This window comes from Galeopterus variegatus, unplaced genomic scaffold (genome assembly GCF_000696425.1).
Source record: "Galeopterus variegatus unplaced genomic scaffold, G_variegatus-3.0.2 Scaffold671, whole genome shotgun sequence".
NCBI lineage: Eukaryota > Metazoa > Chordata > Mammalia > Dermoptera > Cynocephalidae > Galeopterus > Galeopterus variegatus.
In genome coordinates, this window is record NW_007726782.1 from 232,995 (window position 1) to 258,145 (window position 25,151).

At 39.4% G+C, this 25,151-nt stretch overlaps 1 protein-coding gene across 2 annotated transcripts in view; it reads right to left on the reverse strand.

Annotated features, from left to right (window-relative positions):
- Positions 1–25,151, reverse strand: part of EBF1 (early B-cell factor 1) — a 402,505-nt gene that overhangs the window by 104,202 nt on the left and 273,152 nt on the right. For both annotated transcript variants that reach the window (XM_008571252.1, XM_008571253.1), the window contains exon 8: positions 3,050–3,183. In XM_008571252.1, coding sequence (XP_008569474.1) covers positions 3,050–3,183 — 134 coding nt within the window. The remainder of the gene's footprint in view (positions 1–3,049; positions 3,184–25,151) is intronic.

Here is a 25,151-nt window from a genome sequence, read left to right on the forward strand (position 1 = left end):
GGGGGGGGGGGGGGGGGGGGGACTGTACAGTTCAAATCCCATCTTTACCACTGATAACTGATGAAAAACGTTTTTAACTCCCCCAAGCTTTAATTCCCTCACCAGAAAAATGAGAATAATATCATATACAGTCGTGAGGCTCAAAGGAGAGCCATATCAAACACTTAGCTTATCGTCTGGCAGGAATTAAGTGCCCAATGAATGTTAGCTAATATTAATCATACTCTGCATTTTTCTGTAGCTCTCTCAATTATTCACAGTATCAAATTCTGATTCTATCCAATGTAAGCCTTGACAAATAGCCTCAAAACTGGTTGATATTTTTTTTGAACCTACAAAAATAAAAGGCATTTGCATATAATTTTATCTGATTAAAAACAACCACCATCAATACTATAACTATTGCTGCTACTGCTACTTTCTACTACTATACCACCTGGCTTACTATACATCCTTTTTCTCCCTTCTGTCATTCTTCCCTCTCTGAAGATTACATTTGCTCTCATTAACTAGGAATTTTACTTCCTTTGTAAAAACATGCAGAATGGTTCAAATCCAATTTCTAGCACTATCTGGTTGTGTGACCTTGGGCAAGCTTCGTAGTCTTTCTGACACTCAGGTTACTCATATGTAAACTTAGAATAACAGGAGTGTCTAACACAGGGCTCTCATGAGGATTAAATACAGTAATACCCTAAAGTGACTAGACATGATAAACCCTTAGTAAGTGTGAGCTACTTCTCCACTTCTACGACAGAAGGTATCCACAAAGACAGGGTCATGGCTGATTGATGACACAGCCATAACTGAGAGCAGTTAAGGAGGAGCAGGTGGATAAAGAAGGAGCATATATTCCCCACCCTCACCTCCTAGCTGGACCCACCTTGACTTCTGGGACAGGATGAAAAGAAGCTTCTGGCACAGGCAAGGCAGTGGCAGTGGACAGACTAAGGAAGGAGGAGGACAAAGATATTGCTTCCACAGGTTTTCCTTTCCATGACTTCCACCAATTTTTGTTGTATGAAAACAGACCCATTAAAGCAACTTGGATAAATCTAACTTAGATGTTAACCTCTCTGAGCTGCTCCTAAAAGAGGGAACAGAGAGGAAACAGGGAGACACTGACTAAGGACAAGGCAGAGGAGCAAATTAATGATATCCTGATGTGCGCTTAGTCCACATGCAATGGTGTCTGCTGGAGCTAAGACACAAGGTTTCAGAAGAAGCTTCTCACTAATCTACCTTCTTTTCAGGGTCAATAAGACTTACTGCCAATTCTGAGCTCCACTGCTCAGTCCTAACTTTGACTGCAATGACATGAAGCAAGGAGTCCCTATTATACTTATTCTTCCCCTCTTCTACCTTCCACAAAAAGCAGCAGAAAGAGGGGTAGAAAGAATAAAGATACAGCCATTAGGCCCAGGAAGGCTGTCCTCATGAGGACTGTGTCTCCAGCAGAATGAAGGCTTCAGCAGAAATGTACAGATGTGATGCTTCTAATTTACTACCCAACCATTCCCTCAAAGAATGGGGTGAAGTCTGCAGAGGGAGCTTAGTCCCCTTTTCAGGCCTGGAATATTCCTACTTGGATAACAATTAGCTGGGTACATAGAGAAGCCCATCTATGATTCAGCTCTGTGAGAGCTTTGATTCTCTGGCCAAGTGCACCTCTTGTTGGCTAAGTGGGAAATACAAAGGCAGCAGCAGCAAGAGTTGGCAAGAGCCTTGCTTGAGTGGGTTATTGGCAGTGAGAAGTGCACATGGAAGGCTTAAAATGAAGGACAGGCTCTGCTTTGGAAAGATAAACATACCCAACTATAACCATCCTAACCCTCTCCTCATCTCGATGGCCCCTCTAAAGAGAAAACAAATCAAATATCTAGACGGGTTAAACAGTGGTGTCATAGGAGGACAACTAGAAACAGAAACGAAAAATCTGAGTTCTAGCTCCAGTTCTGCTTCTGACTTCTTTGTGTGCCCACATACACACCACTTACACTCATGGGCTCTGGGAGGCTGCTCTCTGGTTATGTAACTATTTGTCTCTGAGCCTCAGTATCTTCATCAAGAAAAGATACGTGCTAAGAGTATTTACCTCATAGTGTAGAGAGGAGAGCGAGATGATCTATACACCGCACAGCATATAGTAAGTCTCCATAAAGTTTAGTAGTTAACATAACAACTTACAAAGCGAGTGGCATGAATGAACTCTATGATACCTCATAGCCCTAGCATTGTTTTTATTCTAAACTTTGGTGAGATGAAAAAGGAAGAGCTCTGAGTATGCTGACTAAGAAACCAAAGCTCAGAATTTAAAAAGCAAAGGCAAGTTTGCCATGACATCTATATATTGGTGATGTTCATGTTTTGTGACCTTGACCTAATGTTGATTATTGCCAGACAAATCAATTGGCAGGTTAAAATAGTAACCACAGTGCTTGGAAAGCACTGCATAAGCAGAACATGGTGATTTTCATACAGCTGTAGTCACACACTAAGACACCTGGGAGCTGTAAATTCCCAGGGCTGGAAAAAGCCTTGGGTTCTTCTAGGTACCCCTAGAAAATTTCTCACTCTCTGATGAGGAGTCATTGAATAACTCAAGAACCACCAATATCTGGATTATTATTGTCATTTGAATGCTGTTCCTTGAAGACTGGATTACAGTAGACCCTCTACAGAATATCCACAGATTACAACCTTGCTAACATCTGAATGGCTTTTCCTGTCTCTTTGTGACTTTGCATCTCCTTTCCAATTCCCAATATAAAATAGGACCTCCACACCATGGCAAGCTCAAGAGGACAAATTACAAAACAGAAGCTCTCTTGGTGCTTAAGGGCCAGAAACATGGAAGTCATTACAGTAGAAAGTGTTGCCTCCTGGTAAACCCACACTATGTTTCCTAGTTTCCCAAAGTTCTGTAGACTGGAACTGGCCCACCCAGAATGGCACCACTAAATTCTACACATTCTATTAGAAATTCAAGTATAGACAGTATCTTCAACGAGACCAAGCTATTAGATATTAATGTTCAGACAACACCTACCTCACTCCAGACCAGCATGGTACCGAATATGACCTGTAACCCATCAAAGAAATTGTCCCCTATGATGATCACAGTCGCGCCTCCCGTCGTCCATCCTTCACTCGGGCTGATGGCTTTGATACAGGGAGTAGCTGCTTTTCAACACACATGAAAAAGAGAAGGAGTCTGCTGTTAGAACCAAACTTTAATGATGGGAGACTTGAGAAAAAGAAAAAAAAAAATCTTTTATCTTTTCACTAACAGAAAGTCCCTCAAGATCTCAGCATTTCCTACTCACATTAGGACCTGAAACCTAAGGGTGCAACTTCAGTTTTTAAAAAATTCTTTTCATTGTTTCTATTATGATACATACATTCTACTCAATTTTTTTTATCAAAATTGAAACCTTATGAAATAAAACACAGATGTGAAATTTAATTTATAAAATGCTAAAGATTTTTTTTAATGGGTGACTTTTTGGAATGCACTGGAAATCTGATAGAATTGTTTCATAATTAGATACATCTCCTGAAAAGAAAACTTATACATTTTTAGATAAACATGTCTGTCCAATGGGAAGCTAAGAAAGAGAGGAGGCCAGAGCAGAAAATGATTCTTGCTCAATGCTTTATGTCTGCAACCCTAACATAGCAACATTCCTCATTACAAATCATTAAAATTTTTTTTCAAATAAATATCATGGATCCCATTTTACAGATACAAAGAATGCAGGTCACTCAAGGTGAATTATGCAACCAAATGGCTGAGTCAAAAAATTTCATATCACTTCTCTTTCCATTATAAATGGCCCTTGGAGATGGGAAATAATTTGCAAATACTGTGATCCCAAACAGACTGTAGGTGGTTTGCCTAATGAGAATGGCATACTTTCAACAGAATTGCTGGGCATAAATGTAATTGTTGGATTATGTTTTTGAAATCTCTCAGAGGGCACTTTTGAGCCACTGAGGATTTTTAACTCCAAAATGCCATGCTGCTTTTCTCATGATTACTTTTATGACCAGCAACAAAGCAAATTCTAAACTACAGGAGATATTGTGCAATATCTCACAAAAATATGGCACGCTCCTCTTTAATAAAAAGTTTATTAAATATCCAAGACTGACTTTCAAAGTTTTGAAGCCAAGGAGAGCACCAGTTAATTTTAACAGTGAGGAAAAAAACTGGCAAAAAATTATTGGACTTTGTCAAATTTGGCAAAATGTCATGCTTTAACTTTTGCAAGAAGGAAAGAAAATATTAAGCCCAGTCCAGTGGGACCACTGCTCACGTGCCACCACACAAACAAGTAGAATGGGTTTGGTTGTGATTCAAGTTAATCTTTAAAAATTGCACAGAGACATTTGGAAATATCCAAACTAAACATTTCATGTTGGCTGAACCCATGGCAACGCATTTACAACTAAAACTGGGTAGTTCACATGACTTTTCGCTCCTCCACTTTCTCCCCAAAACAAAATAATTAATCAAGAGAATGTAAACAATTCATGACTTCACTTGAAAATTCTTGTCCAGTTTTTAACATACTGTTGTGATCAATGTTTTACGGGCATAGGACTTGTTCTCAAACAAAAGCTTTCTTTAGAAGTAAAAATATTTAAGTTCATGATTAAGTTCTCCCAAACCAATGGTAGAATATGATGTCTGATTTTAAGCAATTTATAAAAGAAATAAACTACATTTAACAATTATGTAAAATTCTTAAATTATAAGCAATTTGGAAACATTTTGTTGATATCCCAAAATCTTAATTCTTAATTCATGACTCAGTATACATAGTTGCTAGAGGGGAGTCGAAAAGGTATTGCCATATCCCTGATACTTCTGAGAAGAATAGGATATTGGTAACTGAACTGGTCTTGAGAGGCCTGCCTGACAGCAAAGTGTGGAGTCCAGTGATGTCAGAGTGAGCATTTAATGGTCTTGTTGTTTATCAGTATTAGCTTTGGGATTTCTGCTAATTTTTATTTTTTTTAATCACACAAGCATATTTCTTTACATAAATATAGTCTCCTCCAGGCCTTCCATTGCACAAAAGGAGGTTAAAGTGTGTGTCTGTGTATTTGAGAAATGCTCCTACAGGAAAGACCTTAAAATAGCATGGTCAGGACCTGCTGGTTTTAGACTTGACCCCTTTCCTCTTTTTCTCCATCTGTTATTTGTGGGATACAGAAGGCATGTAAGTATATATGTATGTGTATATATGTGGTTTCAAGCACTTCTTAAGGAAGTGGTAATGTTTTCAAATACTAGGAGCAGCTATCCAGAAGCAAAGCTTATATGTCAACTAGTCAGGGGGAAGAAAGAACAGCAAGTTTCCAGAGACAACCTGGTGAGAAAACAACATGTGACATCATCTTCTTAGATTTTTGGAGAAAAAAAGCCTTGAGCAAAGTACCCAGGAAAGCCCCAGGAGAGTGACACACCCCTTCGGTCCATCCCACCTCTGTTCTCAACACAATCCACTATCTCTGCATAGATGTCATACACCATGTTAGAACATGGAAGTCAGGCAGGCCTTTCTGAGTTTAGACATCCGAGGGTTTTAAATGTGCGCCTGTACATCTGTTATGTCATGTTAGTCTCGGGAGGAGGCTCTGTGGTACTTCCCCACTAGCAAGTTTGGAACATATGTAAAGGAACCCTGGACTGTCCCACTGAGAGAGAGGGTAGGGAGGGGATGCTACTGGCATTTAGTAACTGGAGGTCAAGGATGCTAAGTATCCAACAGTGCATATGATGGTCCCCCAGAATGAAGAGCTCCAACATGACAATAATGCAAGGTAGAAAACACTGTGACTAGCTAAAGAGATCAAGCCTAAGAGCCATTGTTGAGAATTCATAGATCTACATAGGCCAAGGCAAGAAACACAAATGAATATAGCAGATCGGGGTTTCAGAACAAGTATGAGATGAATGGCCACTGACACTCAACACCAAGAAGGCGACGGGAAGTGGCAAGGACACTGGTGAGTGCACATGTCCCATCTAAAGGTGGCAGCAGATGTGCAGCTCCAACCTTTGGTAACCATACAAATGCAGACCTACGGTGGTCTGGGTTTCTGTCTTTCAAAAGAAGCTGAAAGTCCAGTTATTTACATGAAATTTTCTAATCTTTAAATGTTAGCAACTACTTCATTATTTTTTAAAAATGTGTAGGCCAAACAAGATGTTTATGGTCTGGCTTTAACTCATAGCCACCAATTTACACTATGACCCTAGTCACAAACCTGCCAGACCAAAGCAGACCAGGAAATACTTGTAATTGTGGCCAAAACTACAGATACCCACATGCTCACTGCTAATTGTGGCCAAAACTACAGATACCCACATGTTCACTGCAGTTATTGATAGCACAAAACCCAGGAGTCTAGGTGCCCCCAATAGGGGAGTTAAATAAATTACGGTATATCCATACCATAGAATACTTAGCAGTGTCATTGGATGGATGAAAAAAAATGTATAAACTCACGTGGAAAGATATCAAAATACATTAGTAAGAAAAAAAGCAATTTGCAAACTAATAAATAGTGTGATCCTGTTTAATTTTTAAATGATATATATGAGTCTGTATGTGCATGAGAGAGAGAGTGCGCACGCGCACGCGCGTGTGTGTGCAGGTACACATGAACAGGTATGACAGACAAAGGTCTGAAGGAAGGACGTACATCAACTGTCTCCAGTGGGTCCTTATGAGAAAGGAACGTGACAAGAGCAGGGCCGAAGAAAAAAGGAGGCTATTAAGTTTTATTCTACAGAAACCTGTGTAGTTTGAATTTTTTCAATGAGCATATACTAAAGTAATATATTACAATAATAAAAAAAAATTAAATGACAATGGAACATTTAATTTTGTGTAAGATAACAGTTTTACTTGTTAGAGAGAATTGATACTAGAAAAAACAAAACAAACAAGCAAATAAATAAACAGCTGTGCTGACTAACAGACCCTGAGCTTCCCCTTCTCTCTTCTTTTTGGTTATTTTTCCTCTGAGGAAGCTCAGAGAACATCCAAAGCAGCCAGGGACTTGCTTTTCTTTCATTCAGGATACCAGAGAGAGACAGGGAAAGATCACTTTTAGTAGTCGATGGATTCAGTGGAATTTGAGAGTGAAAAGGTTTACAAAAAAGTTCAGTTCAGCCCAGGGACTGTAATAATCAGTACAATTCTATATCTGAGAAAATATTATAGAATGGGGGTATTTGAATACAAAACCACTTTTGCCAGCGAATTCTTGATTTAATTAATTAAAGATTCTTTCTTCCTCACCAATGAATTTTCATAATCCAAGTCCTCACAAAGACAGCAGGCTCATTCCTGATTCTAAATCTTATTAAAAATAAAAGTTTGGGGTTTCTTTTTTCCTTTTTTAAAATCCCTTCCCTCTCCCCTCACCAGTCACCAAAGTAGAGGAGATTTTCCTTCCTTCAGACTATGACAATAACATGATTACCCCACCACAGTTTAGCATAATGGCTCTGAAATGCTCATGGCACATTCCAGAGTTAAAGTGGAAATTATTAGGTAGCTCTTCTTTGTTATAATAATGATCACTCCACAAATAAAAGCTCTTCTCCCAAAGGTACTGCAAGGCACAAAATGCTAATTCTGAAGATTATGTGTGTGCTTTTATTAAATATTACTATGCCCTGTCTGTTTGAGGGCTTCTCTGCTCTGATTGTTTTATGAGTACCACGTTAATGTCATTCCCATCTTGCTAGCAGCAGGCACACATTTTAGCGTTTGTATGAGAGTTGATCAAAGGCCACGTGCTGGGGGAATTGCTGAGAAAACACGGACAAGCGATAAAAATCTAACAGATTAATTGGTTTAAATTTCATTTCAGGGTGTTGAACTTTGGCTCGGGACTCTAATACTACACCGTGAGTCAGGGCCTAATTACCAGATTTCCAATTTGCTTTTGAACAATGGTCGTGGTGAGAAGGAAAAAAGAGGGGGGGAAAAAAAAGAAAAGAAATCGTTCAGCTCCAGTACATATTTAACAACTAATGTTCTGTGTGCAGACAATTTCACCAGGGGACATTTGCTATCACCTGCCCTACCTCCAGAGCATTTATATTTCCTTCAAATAGCCACGAAAGGCAGAAGAAATCACGGATGCCCTCAGCAGCTTAAAATGTTCTGATTTACAGAATCAGTGTTACATGATTCGAGCTCCTACACACTCGCGCTAGAAGCATCAGGCTCTTTATTAGCAAGGTGAAATTTATAAGCTGGAATTGCACCTCAGCCTCCAATAGAAATGATCTATTTCATTGATAGAAAGCAAGGGCCAGTAAAACCATGTTTACCTCGGGGTTTATGGGTGGCCTTGGGAATAAGGGTTAATTGAGCTCAGAGGTGCCTGCCCATTGAGGTGAATTAGTGATGTGTGCAGCCATAAGCAGGGTCCTGGGGCTGCTCTTACTTTTGCCTCTGAAATCTTGTTGTGCTGTGATCAATATGTCACTTGTTAGGAGTAGCTGTATAGATGACACGGGTTCAGCATTTATCATATCTTATCTCCAAAAATGAGGCTTTTGCAACAGTTGATGCCCCATTATGGACGCCTAATTAGAGGTGCACTGTTTGGTTTTCTTCTTCCATGTCTGTATTTAAATACACTGGAGAAACAACACTCTATCAGTTGGTTCACTGTACAACTTTAGAAATTTTCTAATCCTATGCTAAGTCTCAAGATGAAATTCCACTTAGAAGTGGACATAAGGTTGTTTTCTATTTCCGTTGTGTATGGTATATGAAAACATGCAAACTCCTCTTTTCCAGATTTCTCTTAACCAGAACTCTATTAATGAGCGTTGCTACAAAGCAGATAACTGATGCTTACAATGGAGGTGAAGATGCTGACACCAGCCCTCACTGGCTTCTGAGTAAACATGGAAAAACAAAATTATGTTAAGTTGATTTTCACATTTGGAGTATTTGAAAATGGGCAAGAACTTCAGCTATTGAAGTTCCACATCTTCCACCTTGAAACAATCACATCCTCTTTAAGCTGTAGTATCCATATGGGTGCCCACTTCAGACTTACAGCAAAATGCACATAAAATACCAACTTGTGTTTTATTATGTGCCAGGTACATAGTATGCTAGTTGCTGCTGTAATAATTATTTTTATCATCAGTTCCCCATTAACCAGAGTTTATTTATTCACTAGACTGTCCTACACACCCATCATTCCAGATTATGTAGTTTATTGTAAAATTTTCCTAAGAACTCCCAATTCAGCTACTTGCTAACATATCCAGCTAAATGTACTGAGTAGGTGGATTTGGCATCAGTTCTTCCAAAGTAGAATGTTTTTTAAAGGATCTCATTTTCCTGGAATGAATATTAATGGGAAACTTTTCAAAAATGAGGAATTGACTTTAATGTTATTGTCCCAAATTTTTGAAACTTGGCAGAAAATGTGAAACCCATGAGCTCAGCTCATTTCTACAGGATACTTGTGACCTCATAAAATCTCAAGCCTTTCTCCCTTTTATCTACTTGATTTGGGTGATGTTGTGCTTGGGAGCAACCCTGTTCCAGAGACTGATAGGGACTGATAGGGACACAAGTCCCCACTTGGACTCAGTGCACAGATATCTGTTCTTCCTGCTCAATCTGAACTATTGTTACTTCTGGGTTTTTTAGTGAAATGATAATTTTCCCAACTGCTCACAGCTGAGTAGCACCAAAACCTGCCTTCTTTCATCCTGACACTAGCAATTACTCGACAGGAAGGAAGGCAAGCAGAGAGTTCGCCCCTAGCTGGGAGACCGGCCCACTATATTTTTCCCATGTTGCAGGAGGCAAATCTACTCTTGGTTCACCCATCCGCCAAGTGGATTCCTCAGAAACTGGTAACAGTTACAATGCCTGTCCTGAACTCTAGCATCAGAGTATGCCAACTTCACTTTCAGAATGCTAATATCACCACAGACAACAAATAATCTCAGCTAATAAGCAAAAAATTTTCACAGTTTCCTCACTCAGGATGTAGCAATCTTTGTAATACTTACGCTGTTGCTTTAACCTGAGTTACTAGGGATTTGTTTTTGCCTTCCTTTATTTTCTTTGGTAATTGTATTATGCAGTTAAGCATTTTATTGTTTATTAGGGTTTTTATTTTGTTTTGTTATTGGTCTGCATTTATTGCCCTGTCCAATAGAATATCTAGTTATTACTTGTCAAAGTATCATGTAATATACATGCAAAAGAGTCTCCTCTTTCCCTGTGTGTGTGTCTGTGTGGTGTGTTTATCACTTTAAAGAGAAATGTAGGGCCGGCCTGGTGGCGCACTGCTACAGTGCGCCACTTGGGAGTGCGGTGGCTCTCCCGCCGAGGGTTCGGATCCCACATACAGACCAGTTCCCGCTCACTGGCTGAGCGAGGTGCGGGAGCAACACCGAGGGTTGCGATCCCGTTGCTGGTCCCGGTCCGGTACGGGCGTGACACTGAGGGTTGCGATCCGTTGCCAGACATGGAAAAAGACAAAAAGGAAAAAAAAAATAAAAAAGAGAAATGTAACCCATGATATAGAGATTTCTCGGTACCAGATGCAATTAAACCTATTAAATATTAAATGAGGAGATTGAGAATTTCATCCTTTATTTCAAAGTGACTTAATTTAGCAAGAAAGCCCTTTGCTTTGATGGCATTAAGGGTTCTCACAGAAAAGGAGAAAAGGAAAAATTCATAGTCACTAGATGGAAATATAGCTCCAACATCCATCTACATTGAGGTAGAGTTAACCTGGTGAATATCTAGATGCATTTAATCGAAATAGTGTCTAAGTTCCAAACTATGCTATTTGCTAATTATAGACCAAGCCCAAATTGGATCTACTTCCTGTTTATTTTGAAGCTTTCCTACTCTGTTCTGAATTAGCAAAATTCCTCAACAACTAGTGGACATAGCAAGGGAAGGACAGAAATGCTCCTACAACCATTGTAATCCAAAACATCTCAGGGCATGTGCTTTAAGATTTCTGAGTTCCTCTGAGATCCAGAACTCTGTGCAGGTTTACTACATAGGGTTATTTAACAATTTAGCAATGGAAAATCTTAACATTTTGATGTTCCCATAACTTCTAAATTGCACTTGAAAGACTTGTTGAAGGCTTTTTGATTTAATGACACACAACATAGCATTGTTTCATAATATGCAAAAATTGTTTGTTAAATACACTGTGGAAACTCAGAATTTTATAACCCAAGGTGTGAATACACTGTTTTCCACCTCATGTTTGATCTGCCAGATCCAAAATTAACATGTACAAAATATTAGTCCTAAGCAGCTAAAGGAAAATACTGCCATCGGTTCTAATTTCTTTTTTTTCTCTTGCTCTATGATTGTCAGCCACTCCATTGCAAAAGCAATGGGAAAAAATAATCATGGAGGGTGGGAGAATCCTCATATGAATTATTCATGGATCCAATTGTGATATTTGTTGCAAAAATAGTAAATTCACTTGCCTCTGATTACACAATGGGTAAATAACTCTTTTCTTTCTGACAAGAAGAACTTTCATGAACAAAATTATTTGTAGCCCAATTCTCTTTATTATTCCGTTGTAAGTAAAGTTTGAGAAATTAAAACCAGGGAAGAAAATGAAATGAAAATAATCTTCCAAATATAGACACCCAATATTGTAAAAAAAAAGGAAACAATTTTCGGGTTAAAAACAAACAAACGAAAACCATGTCACTGTTTTTTCAAGAAATACTCAAGTCTTTATTTGCAAGCAATCTTCCTGGGCCTGGAAAATCATAAAGTCAAATATGAGCAAGTCTAGTGGAAAATCTGTGACGTTAATCTTGGCTGGAGTCGTATTTTTAACAGGCCTTGAATGTGTGTGCCGGATTATCCAGATGGCCATACAGGAATCGGCCTGATAGGATTAAACCTTTATGCTGAACTCTGCTCCATCTGTTCGCCAAGGTTTGCCTTTCCTTATCTGAATATGAATTTTTAGCCTCCTTATGTCTGGGAGCAGGACTAAATTCCGCATTAGAAACATAGATGCATGCAGATAATTGAACATTTTATTAGTTAGTCTCAGTTGATATTATCTTGGTCTTTTTCTAGAATACATTTTTTGCTAAGAAGAAATTTAAAAGCATGTAGAATCTACTTTTTTTTTTGCAGGAGGGTTTTCCTTCTCTTCCTATTGAATTCTAGGACTCATTCCATTCACAGTCATAATAGCAGTTTACATTGCTGTTTGCGCACAAAGATAAAAAAGGAAGACATGGTATCCTCTCAGCAGTTTGACTATAAGAATAGATGATATAAAATTTCGATTGGATGAATGATCCAAACAGAAGATATTCATGTGTGTTTTGTTTTTTTTTTCCATTACAAGAGGATTGGTATCAGTCACCAATTGATACAATTAGCTACAACTGTTTCTATCATTTTCATTAGGTTTTCTATGTTTTTAAGAAAGCTTTTTTTGCTGGGATGAGGTGGGTGGGGAGGCTATAATTCGGAGCTACATTTTGAATGAAACAGCCTAATATCTGTATTGACCCCTGTGCACATATCCCTGGAAGCAGCGAAGTTACTTATTTATCAGCTGGAAAAGTTGGCTTAGAGCAGGTTTCAGGACAGAGGCCAGGGAGTTGCCAGTGGGCCAGAGACTGGTGGATGGTTCTGGGGTTTCCAACTCTGTGACAAAGATAAAGGGAGGGCTCTGAAGTGGGGGGAGGAAAGACTCAGTGAGGAAAGTCAGGGACAAGCTTCCCAGCAAACAATGTGCAAAGGAAGGGGTAAGTGGCATGAGAGAGGGATCTTTTGAAGTCCTACTTCGAGGCTGGTTTACAGCAACAAGATCATTACATGTGATCAGTGTGGTTGTGATGGAAGCCATAAGAGACAGTATTCTGTGGAGACTTGACCCTGAGAATTCAGGACCCTCTAGCAGTCTAGCAGGGCTTCATGTAACCATAAATACACTGGCTCTTGGCTCTGTGCTGTCATGAATGGTGGGGTCAAGCAGCTCATCAAATAATTTAGGCTTTTCCACACACAGGTATAGTCATTATCTTTAAGTAGTATTCTTAACTGGACAGTCAGGGTACAGAAAGCCGTGAAATGTCCCATTCAAGCCTCAGATGACTTATATTTATTGGCATAAATATGCATATAAACATCTTGTAAAACACGTCTTAGCTCCTTAAATTGACAAGAAGTCTAGTCAGACATAAGGGGTGATTTCCTCTCTGGAAGTAGATGACCCTAAGCAATGAAGTCCACTGTAAGTCATCTTTTGTGAGATGAACACACTCACACACACAGTCCTAGTGTCTGTCCTCACATTTTATCCTAAATGAGGACATCTGACAGGATGTCCAATCTCATTATTTAATCTGCTTTGCCCAGTACAGTAGACACTAGCCACATGCAGCTTCTTAAATTTAATTTTTAATTAATTGAAATTAAATAAAAATTATTTTCTCAGTCATACTAGCTACATCCCAAGTGGTCAATAGCTACAGTGTCTAGTGACTATCATATTGGACAGCACAGGACTAGAACACGTCCATCATCACAGGAAGTTCTATGGGACAGCGCTCATCTAAGGATCAAGTTTAGATAAGTAATCCTGTAACTGATAAAGATTAATCAGAGCTACCACTTATGGGGTGTCCTCCATATACCAGGAAGTGTGATAGGAATAATTAATTTCTAATCCCTCCAACAAGGGTCACAAAATCAAATGCTCACAGGACCAGGCAGGAAGGTATGTTACTAAAATGGGCTAGGTCAATGTAATGGGAGTGGAGGGGAGTGGTGTGGCTAAATGTAGGTATGTGCCCCATTCAAAAGGGACACGACTTCTGAGTTTGACCTAGCTGTTGCCATTTGAGAATGTGCATCCAGCACTACCAGCTATTCTGATTATATAGGGAATTTGCAAATTCAGATTTTCATATAAAATCTCTTTATTTTTAACTGTCAGCAACAAATACATAATTTCTTAAAGTACCATGCAAACCAAACCTAAAATTGGTGAAGTCTGGATTCAGTCCAAGATAAACCAGTGCGCAACTTAGATAAATCCTTGGAGGGCCAAGAGTCATCTTTTAGTTAGTAATTTCTGCAGCCACACAGCTAATACTGCCATTGACTCATCAAACAATAAATACAAACAACAACCATGGCCAATTCTACTTCTGATTACTTAAGGTCTCTCTCAAAATACATGGAAGTCCCCAGCTAGCCTTCCTTTGCTCTGGGGAAGATTTTCTATAAGCAGTTTGGGAAATGAGCTCCCTGCTCCTGAAAGATTTCTATCATCATCAAACAAGACAGCATAGATAGTGACTTTTTAAGGAAACCATGTTTTGAATGTGAGCAGCATTCTAAAATCAACCTTGCCCAACCTTTAATAATACACAAGTCCTGCTCTACGCTTTTCTGAATAGTTCTGCTTATATTTCTCTCCACAACCGAGGCTGCTATTGCTAACATATTTGAGTGAACTTTCATTATTAACAGCCTTATCATTTTGAGCCAGTTTCCTCTCCTCCCTGACACATTCAGTGACGCTGCAAGCCAGCGTTTGTTACAGCACAGATGTTTCCGTGGTGATGATCTGTGACATCATAAAAACACAGGAATGTGTATCATCAAACTCCACATGAGCAAAGCAGAGTAAAGCAGAATTTAACTTCTGTTAAATTCCATGATGTACTGACTCAACTCCCTCAAAAATTACTCTTTGGTGTCTGGGCTGTTCAATCTGGACTGTGAAGAGCAAACACTCACCCTTGCCTGTTTGTGATTCATTTCTACTACCTGATTATTAATTATGTGCAAAGTACAGTCTACATACCAAATCCAGATTAACCTTCCTCAGACGCCAGCTTTCGAAACTCAGCCTTCAGGGTCAAGTACACCCTCATGAGTCTGGCCGATTCTCCCTTTCCAACCTCATTTCCTGCCTTTCTCAACCTGGAGGCAGGACTGGCAACAGTTCAGAGCCCTGGCTCTGGATTCGGGAGGCTTCAGCTCACATTCCAGCTTCGCCACTTACCAGCTGGCACCAATTTCTTCACTTTTCCTGAGCCTCAGTTTTCTACCACTTTAACGGGATAATAACTGCAAGAGAGCTGAGGTTGCTTTAAGGGTTAAATGAGTTGATCTATGTAAAGAGCTCAGCACAGAGTAAGCAAGGAACAAATGTGAGATAATGGCAAAGAGGAGGAGGAGGAGGAAGGGGAAGAAGAAAATGAAGAGGGTGATGACAGGCTCCCTAAACCCACTGTCTGCAGACATCCTTTGCATGTTCCCCCCATTTCTTTTTCAGGAAAGTTATACCACTCACTTCCACCCAACCAAACAGTTCTTTGCCAAAAAGACCCATCTTCACCTGAAGCTGTTTCTTTCTATTCCAGTCTACAAAACACTAACCCTTTAGTGAACTGCTCCTGTCTTTCTCATTCGTCACTTACTGCACCTTACCTTGAATTTTCATCTTGATACATTTATGTGTGTATTTGTATAGGTGGGCATGTATATATGTATGCAAATCAACCCAATTAGTCAACACATCCCTTGCAGACAGGCCCTCATTCATTCACAAACTGGATAAATAGTACTTTGCACTTAACAATTTACTAGCATCGTCAAATTTTCAAAGGGCTTTTCCATACATTATCTCAATTTTTCTTAAGATCAACCTTGAGTAGTAGGCAAGCAGATGTTATTCTTAATTCCAGTTTACAAATGAGGTAGCTGAATTTCAGAGACACACTTGAACTTGAGACTTTGAGAGTCCACGTTAACTGATACAGCCAAATATTTAAAACACCCAAACTACCCTTTAATTTTGGTGTTTATCTAAAATGTCTGCTAAGTTTGGCTAAAATATTCATTTCAATCATATAAATACAGCCAAAGTCCTATAAAATCTTAGTTGTGCAATTTCTTATCCCCAAGATAGAGGGTGGATATTTATTAACTTTACAGAATATTACTACTCTATATCCAAGTAAAGTTATTTTCCCCCTAAGACTCAGACCCACATATGAATTATAGTAAAATCTCTCTCCACCTTCTTCTATTTCCAAGTTCAGAAAATGGCATCCAATATAATACCACAGGTGCCAATTTAAACACAAGAACATTGAAAACACTGCCAAACTTCCAGGCTTAGAAGCTTTTCTATTGTTACAAGTTGGGCTGCTAAACACACACACACTCAAGAGTTTTAATATGTAATACATGTGATAGCAAATTATGGGAAGTTACATTTTTAAAGTGAAGGGCAGTTCTCCTTAACTTTCATTTTTAACCTGGACATTATCCATCTCAATGGTGTTCATTATAGAATTTGGCATATATAAAAAATAATAAACGTTTACTGATTAACAAATAGGTTATCCTAAAATGGTACCTTACTAATATTTTCTCCAACTCTTTTTTCTTTTGAGCAACAAGGATTGCATTCCACAGACATTTAGCTAATCAAATCAAGAAGAGTTTCTAGGATTCTGCCAAAGTTAAAAGGTAGAGGAATATGAGGTCTGACTTTATAGATTTGTTGCACATAATAGTTACTGGAAGAGCATAGCTGGTTTGATGATTCAGCCAGAAAATTTTAGCCAAAAAAAAAAAAAAAAGACCAAAGATATATTTTTCTCCTCTATCAAGAAATGGTAAAATAGATTGGAACAGGGTGGGACATACCCCCCTTATCTACACCCCACAGAACAGATAATATACCTCAAAGCATTTGCCTCAGGTCTAGCACGTAGTAGGTGCTCAATGTTGGTTTCACCAACTGTGCTCGAAAGAGAAGTAGATAAGGAATAATCCAAAATTAAAGACAGTTCTCAATTATACCAACCACATTAATTTTAACCATTCTTCTAAATAACTGCCAAAGTATATTGCTGTCCGTTCATGTTTTACATATGCACGTATCTTGAAACTTTTATTACTTTGCCCCCAAGGATGATAAAAGAAGCTAATGGGTTGAGAAGAGTTCTCATATCTGACACTGTCTGTGACCCTATTCCCTGTGTTTCCTTCCTGCATCTCTCCCCAGAACTGTGGGTAAAGAATGTGGGTTTAAACAACTGGTGTCCTGCTGATGGCAACTGTCAATTAAGCCAGCAACACAAGAGCATATGTTCACATATCAAATATTGATTAATTTCACAGACTGGGGTAAAATATATTCATACTTGGGTTCTGCTTTCAAGCTTAATCGTCAGATCCGGATTCAGTCAATTCAGATTAATTTTTGCACCCTGTGGGCTTGAGAGTGTTACTTTTTTGTTTCACTTTTCTTTTCCTTTCCTGGCTACCAATGTGTGTGCTTCTGTTATGACTGACCAGCAGCATACGTTTAAGCAGGACTTTAATTACTAGGTCATCTGCCAGCTGATCTGCCCACAGCAAGCTGGCAGAAAGGCCAACTGTCCTATGATCCATGCCTCAGACTTTCTCTTGCGCCTCTCCAGGTAAATCTCTTTTTTCTGAGGATGCTAAAATCATGCTGAGGGCATCAAATTCATCTGATAAAGATGATGATCACCTAATTTCTATAAAGTTTCATTTCTGTCCACTGAGTATTTCAAATTGCAGGGCTGGCACAGAGAGATTGAGATGGGGTGCCCGATAGTGTGACATGATACCAGGACTTTTTATCTTAACCCAGAAAAGCACCTTCCCGTATATCGCTGCACATGCCAACTAACTTACCCTTGGGATTTAGCATAGATCTGGCTTTTCAATTTGCCTTTGAGTAACGTCGTCAATTTGCTTCAATTGAAGCAGATATTATATTACAGGCTCAAATAGCAGGAGAATTTCTCTCTACCTCTGAAGTCCAATGTGTGGGGATTAGCATCAACTAAGCGGTGGGAAAAAACAGTGGTGATGACCCCTTGTGACCTGGAGGTCGAAAAGCTGCAGACACAAAATCTAACTCTTTTTCTGTTTAGCACAGCCAAATCCTTGAAGGATAGCCTCACTTTCCCTCATTTGTTAAATGGACAGAAAAATAGTGGTGCCCTCCTATGGCTGTTAAGAGCATTAAGGGAGATTATACTAAGTGCTTAACATTGAACTTGATGCATAGTAAGAGCTCAATGGCTGCTATCATAACAGCAAAACCATCATCACCAGAAACACTGGTCTAAAAGCTAGCATTTTACTGGGTAATGAGTTCTGCAGCCTGTGACTAAGAAAATACAATTGATCCATATCTACAAGTCAAGAGATAACCAACCTATGGGAAATATTCGAATTTATGTTCTCAAAAATGGATCTCAGATCTAACCTGCCTTCCCTATTAGCCCTTCCTCAAGCTTCTAATGTTTGTCCCCACATGAAATTTTGAACATGTTTTCTTTCTAAAATGCTCTTTCCTCTTTGCTTGACTAAATGCTACTCGTTCTTATCTAAAATTTTAAAAGTTTCCCTGATTCTTCAGACTTGATTGAGGCTCCTGGTTTTAAGCTCTCTTAGCAGTCTGTGTTTCTCTTTAGCACTTACCATCATTGCAATTTAAATCATTCTGTGTGCAATTACTTATTTACTATCAGCAAATAAATATGCATACATGCATATATGTATACCTCATGTCACCAACTGTCCCTGCCTTGTTCACCTCTTTATCTCTCTTTTCTAATATAGTAGGCAGTCAATCAGTGAATATATATTAAATAGGTGAATGATTGAATGACTGATTGAATAAACAAGCAAATGAATCAAAGAGGAATCACCGGCCTTATTAAGATGTTAAGGCACTAAACAGAGTAGCTTAAAAGTTGAGATCTCATCCAGCAGTTATTAACAATCTCCACTACACCCACAAAGGGCTTCCTAAGTTGATAAGCAGCAGCTACGTGGAGTCCCGCTTCCTGGGCTGATCTGGCCCCCGCTCCAGCAGCAGGCACTCCATTCTCTTGGGGGTTAAAATTAGCACCAGTAAGCTCCCCCTAAAGTGGGCTCTAATCATGCAAGGACCCAGGTGGATCTTGCTGACAGATGTTAAGGTTAGAAGGAAGGGTAGCAGCCAGATGAGAAAACAGAGCCACCCCCTTCCGGAGGTACGAGGACTTCCTGTCTTTAGGCCCAGCTGGTTCCTGCCGCCCTGCCCCTCCCCCATGCATCAGTTTCAACACAGTTGCTGCTCTTTCTGTCATTTGAACTCAATCCTATCTTGGAAATTGATGGGCAGTCCTGCCCTTGACAACACAATGTCATCTTTGCTCAGTGTCCAGCTGGTCCCGTACATATTATCATAATGTGCTGCCTGGGTAGACCCTGGCTGAGTCTCTTTCTTGACTCAAGTCCTCTTTCCAAACTGATTTCTGCTCTCTGACATGCAGACACTAGTTGTTTAAAAATAAAAACAGCTAACAGCTTGGGAGCAGTTCTGATTTTCAAAATCTTTTAGGGTATTAAGTCTATTCTAATGGTAAACTAAGCCTAAAAGGCTTTCTTTTAAAAAGCAATATTTAACTTTTTACTTTAAAAAAAAAAAAAAAAGTTTCCCAGGGTTCTATACTGTTTCCTGGTGACTTGAAAGAATTATTTCTTCCTCCAACCCTTAAAGCCCTCTCTAATAGCATTTCTCAAACTTCAGTCATGACTTTGCTTCAACCCGGTACCACTTACGCTATTATTTACTTAATATTATTTAGTTGCTATTTTTGTTTAGGTCAACTTACTTTCTCTCTAGATTTAGTCTGGCCCTAAGCAATGATAGCTGTGAGACTGTGACTTTAGAAGTGTAGTTGTATTGTTTTGCTTATGCATTACAATAAATATATAACCATTAAAAAATGTTTTGATGTTTAATCCCCATCACCTAAAATTATCTCACATATGGCATGGGAAACACTGATCTATAAGCTCACTGCTAACCGTCAAGTGGATTAGACACTGCACCCTCTCAACTAAAGGAATTCAGGGAGAAGGATGTTTGGTGAGAGCCACCTAAGACACAAAGGGCTGTATACGCCACACTTTGTGGCTCCTCCAGGCCTCAGAGGACCAACTGTTAACATCCTGCAGAGATGCCCAAAGTAGAAGGAAGTTGGTCTTAAGTCTGTTCCGTGGAATGACCATCACCTTGAAATTTTGGTAGCCACTCCCCAAGGCTGCTTGTATGTAGCTTCTCAAAATATAGGAGAAGCTCTCACAGAATCAGCTGGGTTCAAGCAACAAATCATCAGAGCTTGAAGGACTCCATGCTGCCTCACCTTAACTGATAAGGAAACTGGGGCCCAGAGAAATCAAGGTACCTACTCAAAGTCACGTAGCAAGGTAGCAGCAGAGCTTTGTTGTAATTTATTTCTGCATAAATAACTGAAAAAGCCCAAATGAACAAAATATTTCAGACCCAACTCCTAGCCAGCGCTCATTTTAAGGAGGTAAGTTTACAAACAGTACATCCAAGCTTGTATTTGCGTGCTAACATCACTGGAATCCTCTGAAATTCTCAAGTGAGAGAAGCTCCTGTGACAAATAAGTACAGAGAGGGCCTTGGAACAATCAATTAGGCAAATAAGCATAATTGGAATTATGATGCTTTTGTAACCAAATATAAGACAAAAATTAGGCTTTAAAAAAAGTTCTATCATTTCAGCCAAAACATAAGCAGGAAGTATCCCCCAACCCCAATCACAACACACTTTGTGTTTATTAAAGTAAGTTAAGTGTGGCTCATTCATTTACTAGCTCAAACAAAAATACCCAATACTGGAAATTTTCCACAGTTTACAGGTTTGTCAAAAAATTCATATAAGAAAATAGCCTCGCCATATCTTCTCAGTTTCCCATATTATTTCTAGCACAAAGGGCAGTAACTCTTCAGTATCCTAACACCTGCTTGACTCACAATCTCCTGGTTTTCTCATCGTCTCCATTTTCTCCACCTTGTATACATGTCAGAGATTTCACATGGTTAACAAATGATTTCTAGGGACATGAGTTAGAACATCTTTGCAAATAAATAATTACCAATTCCTTATTATCTTTCCAGCCCATAGAAAATATACCAGTCATCAAAGAAAATCAGCATTTTTTAATTTGACTAGTGGAATAATGGGTTACTGAAAGAAAATGAACTGCAAAGTAAACACACATGATGTGCCCCATTTTATAAAAAGGATATGCTCTGGGCTAACTTTTAAAAAGTCTTATTTGAAATACCAACACAATTGCCTTTTTTGCATTGAGAAAAACATAAGAACAAGGGGACAGCAGATGAAAAGAATTCAGCATAATGTCTAAAAGCAGTAGTTGAGAGGACAGACTCCAGAGTTGGGCTCTCTGGGTTTGAACCCTAAATCTACTATTTAATTGCTGTGTGACTCTGAGCAAGTTACTTACCCTCTCTTAAGCCTCAGTTTCCTCATATTTACAATGGGGTGCCTACAGCACTATGTGTCAGGCATAGTAGGGAGCAGAGAATGTTTACTGCCATTATTCGTAGTACTACTGTTATACAGAACTATGTGGTTAGGTAGACCTAGGTCAAATGCCAGGTCTAAAGTTAATTGGTTTTGTGGCTTTGGGTAAGTTATTGAAAACTTTGGTTTTCTCATCTGTAAAATGGGGTAATAATTGTTATATCTCATCAGATCTGTTGAAGGACATGTTGAGAGGATATAAGTAAAATGATTACCATGGTGCTGGCATACAGGAAATGTTCCATAAATGTTAAGTGATAATTAATCCAAAAATAACAACAGTAGTAGTAGAAGTAAAAATAATAATAAAATAATAAATGTTACCACCATCAGGCATGGCAGCAGTCTGAGCATCGTTCCTCTTTTCTTAGCAACGCTGTTGGTAGTGAGGTTTTCAGATAAGAATAACAAGAGATCATCTGTTCAGCAGTTACGTGTTGCTCATGAACTCTTTGATCTGCCTGAAGCTAAGATCTTTCTGGCCACCAGGTCCTCAGTGTTAGGATATCTGGTGGTATCTGCTTTATGAATTACACAGGAATACACAGGAAATCAGTCCTTACTTACATCCTTGTTCATTATCTTCACTACTTGCCACATACTTTTTATTCCAGGGGAAGACAAAGGCATCTTCCCAACTGCTCAAAGGAAAGGGCCTGATTTGATGCTTGAAAATCTGGGTCTCAATGCTCTATTTGATGACACATCTGGATATTCTTAACCCTGTTCTTGCATCTGTCTTCCTTTTTCAAGTAGGAAAATCAATTGATAAGTTGTAATATGCCACCTTCAGTCACAAATGATGACAGTAATATTCCTCTACTTAACCTGGACCCTTCACCATGATGCTCTTACCTAAGTGGGCTTGGCTGGGGTTCTGCACCCAAACCACTCACTTGAGGGGCTGCTGTCTCTAGAGGAATCTCTGCATCATCTACCCTCTGCCATTGGTTTCAAATGTGAATTTCTGTCAGGAAGTTGGAGTGATTTTACATTCTTCTCACAATCCTTGGAATCCAGAGAGATTGGAGGCAAGTCTAGGCACCTGAACTGTAAAGGTGTCAGGGGAAGACCCCAAACCCTCCAACACTGTTACCCAGAGATGAGGAGGTCATGCAACCCCAGAAATTCACATTTGCTGGCCAAGAGCCAGTGCAAACAGCACTAAATGGATTTTGACAGAAACTAGCTATGTTTGAGTGTAAACAGGTTATGTCCCCTCTTTAGGTCTCAGTTTCCCTCTCTGTAAAATGACGGGGGGGTGAATAAGATGACCTTCCATACTTCAACGATTCTTCACTTAGCTGAGCGGTGACTCAGGCATTGCCTGCAGTACAAAGAGAGAGATAAATTTGGGAGGGTACATTTTGGGGTTGTTCTAGTTTATTCTCACCCAATTTGTTGGGGGTAATACACATTTCATAGGTCTAATAATGCAGCAGCTCTCCATTCTAAAGGCCTTAAAAAGGTGAGGGTCTCCACACATATAAAAATAAATCAATAGATAAATGCTTTCTATGCTACTTAGAAAAAAGTGAATCAATGATACAAAACCATCTGGAAAAAGAACTCTCAAAATGTTGGGCTTTCTTTCTATATTGAACACATGCACTATTGATAGACTGAGGAGTAATCATGGGAATGGTTCCAAGGCACAGCCAACTCCCTGGTGAGCTTCCAAACTCCAGCAGGGAAGGGCAAGGTTATAAGCAACTCAGAACAATCTTTCCCTGGGCTTTCAGGAGATTCGAGGAGCCCATGTAATTGAAACTGAGTTCATCAAAGCCCTGCTTGGCCCCCACATCATTTCACAGCTGCCACTGAGACCACAGCCTGACCAACCCCATGGGCCTGTGTGATATGGCCCTCACAGCCAGCCCAGCCTCAGCTCCTGCCATGCTCCCCTTGCCTGGGAGCAACAGAACCCATTCCAGTCTCCTTGTGGCTCCTTGAACTCACCTAAGCAAAACAGTCTTTGCACCCACTGTTCCCTCTGCCTGGAAATTTTTTGTTTGTTTGTTTGTTTTTACCCCTTTGCCTGGTGAAAAGCTACTCATCTTTTAGGTTTGGGCATAAATGAAATTTCCTCAGAGAAGGCTTCCCAGATACCTCACTTCTCCCCTCCCCTGTTATGGTTCCCCTTTTTATACACCACTCTAATTAATTAATTGCAAATTTTGTATAGTCTCTTTCTTTTCTATTTGCATCATAAATTCTGTGAAAATAGGGACCGTGTCTGCCTTATGCTATGTACTTAGCTCAGTGTCTGACTTGTAGTGGATGTTTAGTATGACTGAATGATTTGAAGTCCACCTTACTGACACCTTATTCCGTAGCTGAAGAGCCAAAGAAAGGGTTATATTAGAAACAACCAGTGGAATTTTCTGTTCCCTTGAAGCCCTTTTTCTCCAAGGGCACCTCCTGTAGGAAGGCGTGAGTCCACGGCTTCAGTTTAGAGCACATAGAAAAGTGCATGCTAAAAGGAAGTCTAGAGATGACCCAACCAGCTCTCATTGGATACATACAAAACTGAGGCTTGTAGAAAAAAAGTAACCTACCCAGGGTCACACAGATGGTTTATGGCAGAGTCAGGACTAGAATCCAGCTCTCCAGACAGTCTGATCCTCCTTTTAGCCACTTTTAAAGGTCTTATTACACAAAAGGAAAGAGAGGCCTCTCCTTTCTATTGGAAGCTCCATGCCAATTCTCAATTTGGAGTAGACTCCCAGAGCTTGAACCATGTTTCTCCACATGTCCATAAAAAAACAAATTTAAGTGCAGCTGGGCACAGGGAGCCAATGGCGCTGGACAACCAACAGAAGAAAAAACTGCTTCTGTCTGGAGCAAGAGGATTAAATCAGGTCATATGCTAAAGATCAAGAATAACACCATATTGTCAGGGACAGCTGGACTGGGACCCTACAACCAAAAGGTCACAACTAACTGGTGGTGGGGAAAACCTGATTCTAATTCTCTGAAGTTGTAATTACAGCAGGGAGATGGGTCCAGTGAGTCTATTACCACTCTTTATTCTCCAAAATATTTTTAGCTTTACCAAGCCCCGCTTTTGTTTTGGTTTGTAATATTTTGGGATCCTGGCACATTTATATTTCATGTTGCAATCTTTATTCTTACTTTGAAAGAAAACTTAATTTATTCATATCTGATGCCCACAAAAGCTAAATTTCAATCATTTTCCATTTTTAACAAGTGAGTGTGTTTTAAAAACATCCCTAGTTGAGCCAAGACACTAAGTAGAACCTCAGATCAGAACTCATGAACATTAATGTTCATATTCTATAAACTCTGGATTAATAGTTACCATTGAGTTTTTTCAAATAAATATGAGGGTTGTGCAAATTCATAACAACAACAAAAACAGCACCACCACCACCCCCTTGCCCCCCGTAGACCTAGACCTGAAGAACACCAGATTGCAGCCTTTACCCTATTCCTAGAAAGAGCTCCTACTGATGGGGGAGCTCTCTGACTCAGGAAGCTTTCCCCAGTCATCATGGAGAAGGCAAGTCCTCCAATTGTCCAGAAAAGGTGAGAAGAAAGAGAAGAAAATAAGAGGAAGGGAAAAAACACATGCACACCAAACAAAAAAAAAAAAAAACCAAAAAAAAAAAAAAAAACACCACAAAAAAAAAAAAAA